The sequence below is a fragment of the Saccopteryx bilineata genome, chromosome 1 (assembly GCF_036850765.1).
Source record: "Saccopteryx bilineata isolate mSacBil1 chromosome 1, mSacBil1_pri_phased_curated, whole genome shotgun sequence".
Taxonomy (NCBI): Eukaryota; Metazoa; Chordata; class Mammalia; order Chiroptera; family Emballonuridae; genus Saccopteryx; species Saccopteryx bilineata.
Window position 1 is genome coordinate 184,016,918 of NC_089490.1, and position 12,593 is coordinate 184,029,510.

Consider the following 12,593-nt stretch of genomic DNA (forward strand, 5'->3'; position numbering starts at 1 on the left):
TTGTTTTAAAGTCCAATTTGTCTGATATAAGTATTGCTACCCCAGCTTTTTTTTCATTTCCGTTTGCATGAAACATTTTTTTCCATCCTTTTACCTTCAATCTGTGTGTGTCTTTTGTTCTAAGGTGTGTCTCTTGTAGACAACATATGTATGGGTCCTGTTTTCTTATCCACGCAGCTACCCTATGTCTTTTGATTGGATCATTTAATCCATTTACATTTAAGGTTATTATTGATATGTAGTTGTTTATTGCCATTTTCTTCTTTAAAGGTGTATTCCTTTTTTTTTTTTTTTCTGTATTCTTTTCCCACTTTATCTGTTTACACCAGGCCCCTTAATATTTCCGGCAGCATTGGTTTGGTTGTAATGAATTCCTTGAGTTGTTTTTTGTCTGGGAAGCTTTTTATTTCTCCTTCAATTTTAAACAATAGCCTTGCTGGATAAAGTAGTCTTGGTTGTAGGTTCTTGTTGTGCATTACTTTGAATATTTCTTGCCATTCCCTTCTGGCCTCAAGTGTTTCTGTTGAGAAGTCAGATGTCATCCTTATGGGGGCTCCTTTGTAGGTGATAACTTTTTTTTTCTCTTGCAGCTTTTAATATTTTCTCTTTATCGCTTAGCTTTGGTATTTTAATTATGATGTGTCTTGGTGTAGGTTTCTTTGGGTTTCTCTTTAATGGAGTCCTCTGTGCTTCTTGGATTTGTGAGAGTTTCTCTTGCATTAATTTAGGGAAGTTTTCAGCTATGATATGATTGAACAAAGTCTCTATCCCTTGTTCTTTTTCTTCTTCTTCAGGAACCCCTATGATGCGGATGTTATTTCTCTTCATGTTGTCACAGAGCTCTCTAAGAGTTTCCTCTGACTTTTTGAGTCTTTTTTCTCTTTTCTTCTCTGCTTTCATGCCTTCATTCCAGTTGTCTTCTAACTCGCTGATTCGATCCTCTGCTCTATCTATCCTGTTTTTAATTCCTTCCATTGTGTTCTTTATTTCTGATATTGTATTTGTCGTCTCCAACTGATTCTTTTTTATACTTGCTATTTCTTTATTCAGGTTTTCAAACTCCCCCTCTATTGTTGTTCTAAGATCCCTAAGCATCCTTACAATCATTATTTTGAACTCCGCATCTGGAAGTTTGATTATTTCCATATCACTCAGTTCATCTCTCGAAAGTGTCTCTTGTGGTTTCATTTGGATTGCACTCCTTTGTTTTCTCATCTTCTTCTTCTTTTTTTTTTTTATTTGTAGAGTTGATTGAGTCTAGGCTTGGTGTTGTCTGCCTCCAGTTTTCAGTTGTGTTATTTTTAGGTCTTCGTGGGTTGGTATCAGCTATTATTTGTAATCCACTTTCGGATTTGGGCAGCTTTGAAGTCTTGATTTGTTTGTTTTCTTAACAGGTGATAGTCTTGTTAACTGATCTCAGCAGGGGGCTTCCTTGAAACTGTATCCAGGAATGCTGTGGGTGTAACCTGAGACGCTGAAGGTCTCTTCCTCCAACTAATCTCACTGGGGGCAGGGTTTTTTCTCTCAGCTTCAGTAGGGGGAGGTGTATCTCAGATCTCCATGGAGACCTGAGTTACTGCCCCTCCTCCCCACTTCTTGTTTTCAGCTGTGTCTTGTTGTGCTGATTGGAGCTGGATAGATGTCCGGAGATCTCTGATCCGGAAGCACTTCAGCTCTGTTTTGTGAAAGGTTCAGTCCCTCCCCCAGCTATGGCCGCCTCCAGCACGAATGAGTCAGCTTTTTTATTTTGTTTCTTGCATACCTTAGCCCCTCACAGTCTGTCCCTCTCCCTGTCTTTTCCACTTGGGAGATAAGCTGGTCTTTTCAACCCACCTTGCTCCCTGGTTGCCAGGTAAGTGGCTGTGAGCAGTAGTTTCTGCTCTTTTTCCTCTGTGAAATCCTGTCTGGGCTCTCAGCCTCACCCCCCTCCTTCCCTTCCTGTAAGCAGAGGAGATTCAGGCACTCCTTACCAGGATTATTGTGGCTTCCTCTTTGCTCCTTGGTTTTTGAGAGCTGTTCTTGCAGTTCAGTGTTGGTTTTTCATGCTGATTTTTTCTAAATTGATTTGTGTTCCAGTTTGGTGTTGAGAGCTGGGTGTCTGTGCATCCGCCTACTCCGCTGCCATCTTCTCTCTCAGGCCATAGTCTTTAATCTAGCTTGCACCTGGCAGGCAAGTAAAAATACACACTGGGCTCCAAAACCCAGTCACATTCAGTGCTCACAAAGCTACTGATTTATCCGAGTTACCTAGAATCAAAGGTTTCTAGCTCACCAGCCTTATTCTCCTCAGTTCCCCATCTCCTTCCTTATCCCAGATACAAACTCTACACAAACTGGCATCTCACTCAGCACTCCGCCATCTTGGCTGCTTTTCCTGGCCTCCTCCATGTGGCCTCCTCCCACTGCTGGCTCTACTCTCTCTGCTCTCTCATGCTAACCTCAGGAACCAAGAGCCCAAGCTCCCACTTCGTCCCCATTTTATAGTGTAGCAATCCAAACTCTTAATCCAATATACAAAACAGGGAAGTCTCTAATACAAAGTCACTTCTCTGAGGCATGATTGGATTGTACCGCCCTACATCAAAAAGGCTTAATCCCAAAACCAAGCCCCAGGCTACAAGGATTCTAAACACACATTAATATCACCTGGGTGACGGCCTCCATCTTTAACAAAGTGAGCATAATACATTTTATCTGCCCAACATGGGGCATGATGGTATTGTACCACCCCACATCAAAAAGGGTGGAAAAGGTTTAGTCCTAAAACCAAGCCCCAGGCTACAAGGATCTTGCCTGCCCACAGCCTGCCCTCAACACACATTAATATCACCTGGATGATGGCTTCCACGTGGGTAGTGCCATCTTTAACAAAGTGAGCATAATATATTTTATCTTCCCAACGTCAGTCCATGCACATGAGGCCTCAGCCACCCTGGCATGTCTTGCACTGTCCCAAAGAGGAGCACATGGCAATGGCAGTCAGCATTTCCATCTCTGTTCTGGAGAGCATGATGGCATTCACCCCTATGTCCCAAAATCGCAGACCTACCAGGGGCATAGTAAGTACTCCTTGCTGCTGGGCTCTCATCTTCTGGAGACTGCGGATTGCAACTCCAGCCTGATTCTCCTCATCCTCCAAAGTGAAAATGGAAACATTAGTTCCTGCTGCTGGCCTTGCAGCTCTGGACTCGGCCTCAGCCTCAGCGTCAGCCCTAGCCTCTGGCCGCTGCTGGCTCTCCACAATGTCCAGGGCAATTTGCAACTCATGAACCTGAGATTCCTTTTCCAGCAGCTGCTTCATTTCAAAGTGAATCTCGCAAACCTGGTCAGCCTCCTCTAGTGCTTGCTCCAGCTCCAGGGTTGGCATCTCTTTCTCCCACATTTGCTCTAGCTCCTTCCACTGCTCAGTTTTCAGGTCCTGGGCAGCCTCTTCCACAGAGCTCTTGGTTTCCTCATGCATGGCTGTAAAATTCAGCCAGCCTACGGTCCCCAAAAGGACAGCCATGGGGAACCATAACAGCAGCCAGTCCTCTACTCCACTGCTCAAAGGTGATGGTGGCTCCATACTAATCTAATTCGAATCCTGCCACACACTATGCCAAATGTAAGGCCAGTAGCCACAGCCACCATCACAGCTGCTTGGCCCATGCAAGGTTCGCATTTCATTCCAACAGACAGTAATGAAACAACGGAGCCAAGAACTGGTGGGCCATTAGCTTTAATCCTACTTGCACCCGGTGGGCAAGAAATACACACAGTGGAAAAACACTTCCCTTTCCATTCAGGGCTCCCAAAGCCTCTGACTCATCCGACTTTCCTAGAATCAAAGATTTCTACCTCACCAGCCTTATTCACCTCTGTTCCCCATCTCCTTCTCTCTGCACAAACACTGCATAAACTGGCTTCTCCTTCAGCACTCTGCCATCTTGGCTGCTTCTCCCCTCCTCCACGTGGCCTTTCTCTGCTCTCCTCCAGCATGGGCTCCTCTGCTCCATTTTATAGTGTAGAAATCAAAACCTTTAATCCAATATACAAACAAGGAAGTCTCTGACACAAAGTCACTTTTCTGAGGCATAATGGGATTCCTCATGAGAGTGCTTCACCCCCTATCATACAACAGTCAAGGGTGTGGGGAAAAGCTTGGTTTTTAAAAGATGTTAGTATTAAAAGAATTGGAAAGTCTTAAAAATAAGCCTTAGGCTATAACAACCCTGCCTGCTTACAGCATGTCCCCCACACCCAATGCAAACTATAAGTGAGAAAACATATATATCACATTTATAAACTTATTTGACCAACAGGCTACAACACAGTGAGTGACCCCTTGCTCAAGCCAGTGACCTTGGGCTCTAGTCAGTGACTTTGGGGCTCAATCCAGCAACCATGGGGTCATGTCTGTGATCCCATGCACAAGCCAGAGACCCCGTGCTCAGCTGGTGAGTCGTGCTCAAACTGGATAAGCCCACACTCAAGCCAGCAACATTGGGGTTTCGAACCTGGGTCCTGTGCATTCCAGGCAGATGCCTTATTCACTGCACCACTGCCTGGTCAGGCCTGATTCTTCTCTTGTACTGTTCTATGGGAATTGGTCTTCATCCTTTTCACAGCAAGAAAGGCAACATGTCCAAAGTTTAAGAGCTTGACTTTTTGAGTCACAGGGCCCTGGTTTGAATCCTGGCTCTGCCACCAGTAGCTCTCTTTGTCCTTGAACAAGTTATTCGACCTTGCCAAACCCTCATGTCTTTATCTAAGAAATTGGGATTATGGGTAGTCAGGGCAGAGTCTTGTTGTGGTTCTTTAATAAAAGCCTGATTTAAAGGGTTTTAGCATAACAAAGACCAGACCTTGGAGCTCTTATTTTACAAACCTTTCTGAGACTCTCTCTGATGCTCTAGTTTGGGGGAGGAGCACATCAGTTTCTGTACTTCTCTGAGCCTCTTTTCCTCCTTTATGAGTGTCCAAAAATCCCACCTCTTCCATGCATTTTCATACTCACCCTTAACTCAATGTGTAAAAACATGACACTATGCAAAGATTGCAATGCTTTGCTTTTGCTTGTACTTTCTGACGTTATATAAATCATGCCATAATGTACACCAGCAGCCTGATATATAGTTCATGTTATTGCTTTTTGATGACATTGATAATGATGGACTCTGTATAAATAGGAAGTTGCCATATTTTTAGCTTAACAGTCAATATTGGATTAGAAGTAATTATATTTAAAATCACTCATTGAATGCATTCAATTACCATTCATTACTTCAGATGGTGGTACCAGAGAATGGAGCTGGCTCTGTGTTTTGCATGTGCATGCATGAGCATGCATGTACAGTCTATGCATATATGCATTTAAATTTAACATTGTTACTAAAGCTACTATTGAAAATTGCTGCATGGCAAAGGGATTAACATCTTTGGGAACCCCTGATGAGAGTAATTAGGAAAGGCGATTTAAATAAAACATCTTTTGAGATTTGTCTGTTAGACGTTGTATAGATCTGTGGAGAGAGACTTATCCCTAAATTACAACTGAAGAAGTTTTATATAAATTAATCTCAACTAGAAATTATTTTTTCTAGTCTCTCATGTGAGACTACCTAAAACTTATTAAATAACAAGAAAATTAAATATAGTTCTCCTACTGGCATTGGTGAGCAGAGCCTATAAGATCAAGATACCTTTATAATGTAGAGATAACTGCAGCCTTTCTCTTCAATGCTCACATCTTCTTGTGAAGAGACCATGCAAATAAGAATGTCTTTTTCAATTAATTCTGTAGTGCTACTTTGTAGAAGATAAAATAAAATGTAACTCTATTTAATCGAGTCTGACGTAGAAATATGTCAAAAATATGCAAGAAATGTGTCAAATATTAATAAATGCATACATACACATAAATAAAATATACAAAACCAACACACTGAGTTCATTGGTAGTTTTAATATATATATATTTTAAGTGAGACAAGAGGAGATAGTGAGACAAAGTCCCACATGCACCCCCACTGGGATCTGCTTGGCAACCCTGTCTGGAGCCAATGCTTGAATCAACTGAGCTATCCTCAGCACCCAGGGCCATCCTAAACCAATGGAGCCACTGGCTTTGGGAGTGGGAGAGGGAGGGGGAGAGAAGCAGATGGTTGCTTCTCCTGTGTGCCCTTAGGGGAATAGAACCCGGGATGTCCATATGCCTGGCCAACGCTATATCCACTGGCCAGGGCTTTGTATAATATATAATATTTATTAAAAATGAAACAGCCTGACTGGGCGGTGGTGCAGTGGATAGAGCATCGACTGGGATGCAGAGAACCCAGGTTCGAGACCCTGAGGTCGCCAGCTTGAGCGCGACCTCATCTGGTTTGAACAAAGCTCACCAGCTTGGACCCAAGGTTGCTGGCTCCAGCAAGGGGTTACTTGGTCTGCTGTAGCCCCATGGTCAAGGCACATATGAAAAAGCAATCAATGAACAACTAAGGTGTTGCAACACGCAACGAAAAACTAATGATTGATGCTTCTCATCTCTCTGTTCCTGTTTGTCTGTCCCTGTCTATCCCTCTCTATGACTCTCTCTCTGTCTCTGTAAAACAAACAAACAAACAAAAAAACAAAATTAGTATTTTAAAAGATATAATGCACATGAATTAAGGAAAAACACCTTTTGTAGGTAGTTGGATTATGGGTCCTTCTTTGGAGGAAGATCAGCTGTGCTTTCTTAATGAATACCTAATTTCTGATAATGAGCTATTCAGATGTATAAAAGAACAATTTAGTTCACTTTCAGCTTTCTGCTATATTATTTTAATCTTGTATAGAGTTCTTAGTCAACTACTGCGTCATTTTTAAATCTCTACTATGTCAGTTTTTGCAGTTTTTTATTCTATTCAGTTTGCTCTCATCTCTGTTTCTTCTACTTTCAGTGCATTTAATAATTTTTTCTTTATATTGGTCCAAGTTGAGTATTTAACTTCTTCTTTCATTTTAATAAATACATTTAAGACAATGAATTTACGTCTCTGTACTACTTTTGCCAACACTCTACAGGTTTAATTTGTTGTGCTTTCATTTGCTCCCCATTGTAAATATTTCATAAGTTTCATTTTGATCTACCCATGAATCAATGACTTTTTCAGAAATAGACTTAAAAAAGGAAACTATCTTTACTGCCAATTTTTTAAAAAGGCAAAAGGAAAGCAACAAGCATTTGTTTCAGAAAAAGAAAGAATTACAATTTGTGGAGCACGGTTTCAGGCAGAAACCCAAATAGTGGGCCCAATTACAGAGTGAAGAAAAGAGGGTTTTATGAGAAGAGGAAAGGAAATAATTGTATGATTAGAAAAAAAGAATTTCTATTGGTGTTAAGCAGAGTTACTCTTTAGCCACATATGATGGGTTACTGATTCTGTCTTCTTTTCTACCATCATCATTAGTCCTCATGCTCAGGATGTCTGCTTTCTTTTTAGTTTTGCAGACAGTTGTTGGTTTCTGATTCATAGTACTGTACTTGTCCCTGCATTTCCCATCCCAGAACCAAGTATTCTATTGGTTCTTGTGGCTCCTGTGATATTGACAATATTTCAAATACTGTCTCTGAAAGTGGTTGGCATGGCTAGGTTCTAGTGGTGAGACATGTCTGTATCCTCAGTCTCCAGACGTAGGGAACTTGCCCCAAGGAATAGTGGGAAGTTGTATTTTCTCCCTTCTCTCATTCGATGGCCTGATCTCCTACCTCACATGGGGATTGTGTCGAGTTCTGGTGTCCCACTGGACCTGGACTCCAGGTTGCCTCTGCCTGCGTCTGAGAGCTGGGGCAGCATCCACAGCTTTAGGCCCATTACCACTCTGCATTTATTTTCTCCTTTAGATTCCAGACTGTGACTGCAAGTATAGCTCTTACTTATTTATGCGTGGCTTATTCCTTAGGGAAAAGCTTTCAACAAGATTATTAGTGAGAAAAAGATAGTTGCTCTGATATCTGTTGTTCAGTGTGTTATTTATCTCAGGGTTTTGTTGTGGTAGTTAGGGACATTTTTTAGCTTTTTTGGGGATTCTTCACATTTTGAAAGTTATCCTATGTAGCAGAAAAAATATACCTATTATCTCTTACTTCCTCTTTCTTATTTTATAAAAAATCATTTATAGAATCCAGATCTGTATTTATAGACTCAAGGGGAATGCACACTGCTCACAGATATTACGGGGCCAGGGAACGTGCAGATACTCCAGTACTTTACACCTTTTGTATAGTGCATTTTCACCAATGAGAAAAAAGGTGGTTTTGCATCTCATTTGCATAACTGAACAAGTTTCTTTGACTTGTTTGCTTTTCTGATGTTCTTGTTTAATAAAGAAATCAAATGCTGCTTTTTTTTTTTTTTTGTATTTTTCTGAAGCTGGAAATAGGGAGAGACAGTTAGGCAGACTCCCGCGTGCGCCCGACCTGGATCCACCTGGCACGCCCATCAGGGGGTGAAGCTCTGCCCACCAGGGGGCGATGCTCTGCTCCTCTGGGGCGTCGCTCTCTTGCGACCAGAGCCACTATAGCGCCTGGGGCAGAGGCCAAGGAGCCATCCCCAGCACCCGGGCCATCTTTGCTCCAATGGAACCTTGGCTGCGGGAGGGGAAGAGAGAGACAGAGAGGAAGGAGGAGGGGGAGGGGTGGAGAAGCAGATGGGCGCTTCTCCTGTGTGCCCTGGCCGGGAAGTACCCGGGACTTCTGCACACCAGGCCGATGCTCTACCACTGAGCCAACCGGCCAGGGCCAAATGCTTCTTTTTTTAATCGCTTCATATTCATTTTGAAATAGCCTCTAATTTTTGTGAGTAGTATATTACTGACCCCTTCCATGCAGGCCATGGCCCTGCAATTCTCCTATGACTATGTTCACTGAGGGGACCTGAGTAAACAGTAATGTTTCCTTTGTTTGTATGCTCTTCTAGTCTCTTCAAGACTGTTGCTTGTCCAGTTTCTAAGGAAATTCATTCTCACTTGAGTTTACATATCACCTCTGTTTTAAAGGACTTCCAAATCTCCAATATGGAAAGAGACTCAAGCAGAAGTGACGGATAGGGAAATGAATGCTTACTGTGGGTGAGGCTTAGGCCCTGTGCTAAATGTTTTCATACATTCATTCATTTGGTTTTGCAGCAGCATGATGAAGTTCAAGATGATGGTTTTTCATAGTTTGCAGATAAAAGAACTCAAACTTAAGCTGTCCTAATTTGTCTGGGACTGAGTTAGCTGCAGGGAGTTAGCTAACTAATCTTTAGTTTTAACACCAGTAAAGTGCTAAAAAACTGGGACAAATTGGTCCCATGAGGCCTAAGATCAATGGCCAGAAAGTGGAGAAGCCTGGGTTAGAATCCAGGACCCCTTGAGATGAGGGTCTTTGCTCTTCACCAAGTTGTTATATTGTCTCCATTAGAACAAAGTAGAGAAAAAAAAGAAGAAAGGACTGATTCAAAGAGGAGGTAGAAGGTAAAGACATGGTAAAGACATGGGTTTATGCAGGGAAATACTGTTTCCAGGAAAGCATTTTGCTAGGGGAAATTGTGCTTTCTCAGGAGTCATGGGACTTAATCTGGTTCCAGTTCATTCACAAGCTCAGTGTTGAGTTGAATGAGTCACTTACATCCCCGTGCTGCTGTTTCCTCATCTGTAACATGAGGGGCTAACAAGAATACAACTCCTGTGATTGTTTCCAATTTTAAATGAAAACAATCATATTACTTGAACTTGATGCTTAAATATAAACTTTCCAAAACTATTTCATAGCCAATAAATGTTAGCTAGTTTTTACAAGGTCATTGGGAAAAAAGAAATCTGTAAGCAGATGCCAAGATTTACCTTATTTCATGATTTTGCTCAAATTTCTAGCTCCAGCTTTTTAAATAATATTAGTTAGTATTTTTGAGCACAGAAAAATTCCATTGCAACCACTTAACAGTTTTGGCCCTTAATTTATTTTATTAAAGTTGTGGTAATTATCTTTATGATATTTTCATTGTTGTCTTTAATTGTTTATATAATGTTCCTAACATCTAAGTGGGAACTGATTTATATAACAAGTTTTCTTTCTTTATTGTGAATTTATCAAATGTCAATGACTTCTATTTAAGGCATGTGTGATTAATAGCTGAGACATGTACTTTTATAACAGCACTGTTTTATCCTATGAAAACCACAAGAAAAACAGAGTCACAACATGGCACGATTATCATTGAAGATATGACTGTATGCTTTGATATAGGAATCTTCATAAAATATTTTGAAAGCATTTCTGGTTTAATATACTGAATAAGAAATAAGATATATTCTATTGCCTCTTTTTGTTCCTGAATGTATGTTGTAACCAAAATTTCCCCCAAATATAATTTTTGATAAAGAGTTTGCTTTTAATAATTTCAAATTTTATTCAAGAAAAGCTTCAATCTCCCTACAATTCCTACTGCTACCCTTTTCTACCAGCGTCTTAAGGTTGAACTCAAAGACTGAAGGGGAATTTGAGGTGAGAAATATGTAGAATAAAAATGGAAAATAGAAGAATGTAGCTTTTCTGAAATCAGTGTGTGAGTGTGTGTGCGTGTTTATGATTACCATTCATTTTGGGGGCCAAAGTAATTAGCTCCTTTTCTCATTTGGGTAATTATGATCTTTCTATCAAAATAACTAAATGTATAAACTTAAGCAATTCAAGTTTATTAGCCACACTGCAAAAATCATGACAAGTTACTTGGAAAATTTAGTAGTAGTGCGATTTCTAAATAAATATTAGAAACTCTGTGAAAACTAAGAAGATTGCAGCAATTCAGGACTTCCTTGAAGGAATTCAAATCAACTGCTTTTTATGTGGTACTAATTGCATGGCTAGCCATGTGCTTAGTCTTATGGAAAACATAAAAGAAATTTAAAAGACTAGCTCCTTCACTAGTAAGGCTTGCCATCTAGTGCAGATATTGTTAGATTTAGCAAATTATATGCTTCATATGTCTTTTGAGGAAAATTGAGAAGAAGAGAAATGAGACAGTCTATAATGATGAGGATAGTATTTTCAGTTTTAATAGGTGACCTGGAAAAAGTAATAAACATTAAAATTTACTGTTATTTATAAAGAAATACATAAGATATACTCAGAAATTTGCACAATTTCTTACTGTATAGCTCTATGAATATTCACAGAGTGAACATGCTTATATAACCATCATCCAATAAAGCAAAAAGAACATTGCCAGAATCCTAAGAGCCTTTCCTCGTGTCCCTCTCAGATACTACAACCTTTCCCCAAAGGTCGCTATTAACTTGTTTCCTGTTGCCATTAATAAGTTTTCTCTGTTTTTGAACTTGATACTAACAAAAGCATTCAGTATGTCCTCTTTTTACTGGCTTCTTTTTTCTTGAGATTAGATGTATGAGATTCACTTCTATTTTTATAGCAGTTCATTCTCACTTGTATGAAACATCCCATTGTATGAATAAACTGCAATTTATTGATTTATTCTACTGGCATTGGATATTTGTGTTGCTTCTAGTTTGGGGCTGTTACAAAATAGTGCTGCTATGATCATTCTTGTCTGTGTCTTTTCTTTCAGTACAAATTATAAAGCATGTCTGTTGGGCGTGGGAGTGCTGAGTCATAGTTAGGTATAGATTTAGTTTTTGAAGATACTGCCAAATGGATTTTCAAAGATTACCAATGTACATTCCAACAGTCAGTGAATGAATATTTCAGGAGCTGTGTGTTTTTGTTAACACTTAGTATTTTATGAAGCCATTTGTTTGGGTGTATGGTGGTTGTTGTCTTACTTTGTTTCCTTGAAGACCAATGAGATTTGAGCATCCTTTCACATGCTGATTTCCCATTTGAAAATCCCTTTCACAAAGTGTCAATTGAAATAATTTGACTACTATTATAAACAATTGTCTTTTTCATTGTCTGGTAGAAGTTATTTATATTGTCTGTGTTGTTACTCCACTTACTCATGTGGAATGACAGTCTTATCTAACCAACTCCTACGTGTCATCTTATGTTGGTAATCTTTGATTCTCAGGGCCTTCAGTGTACATGTGCATATATTGTCAAATCCTACTTTATATAGCTCTATTTAAAAACCTTAAAATCACAGAAAAATTACATAGCTTATTGAATACGGCTAAGACGGACTGTTTTCTCTCACATTGAGGCAAAGATGAAATAAATCAGTTTATGCTAGCCAAAAAGAATATTACAAGGAATTTTAAAATATAATGTGAGAGTCCTCTCAGGTTAATTTCTCTTTTTAAATAACCTGAGAACTGAAAACAAATTAACAGCTTCTGTAGCCAAAGCAATCTGAGGAAAAAGAAGAAAACCAGAGGTATCACACTACCTGACTTCAAATTATACTATAGAGCCACCATAATAATTAAACCAGCATTGTATTGGAAGAAAAACAGACATATAGACCAATGGAACAGAATAAAAAACCCAGAAATAAAACCACACACACACACACACACACACACACACACACACACAAATCATCTTCAACAAAGGAGCCAAAAACATATAACGGAAAAAAGAAAACCTCTTCAATAAATAGTGCTGGGAAAATTGGA

At 39.8% G+C, this 12,593-nt stretch overlaps 1 protein-coding gene across 1 annotated transcript in view; it reads left to right on the forward strand.

Annotated features, from left to right (window-relative positions):
* Positions 1–3,503: 3,503 nt before the first annotated feature.
* Positions 3,504–12,593, forward strand: part of IQCM (IQ motif containing M) — a 313,492-nt gene continuing 304,402 nt past the window's right edge. The window contains exon 1 of the mRNA XM_066252694.1: positions 3,504–3,549. Within this exon, the coding sequence (XP_066108791.1) occupies positions 3,504–3,549 (46 nt within the window). The remainder of the gene's footprint in view (positions 3,550–12,593) is intronic.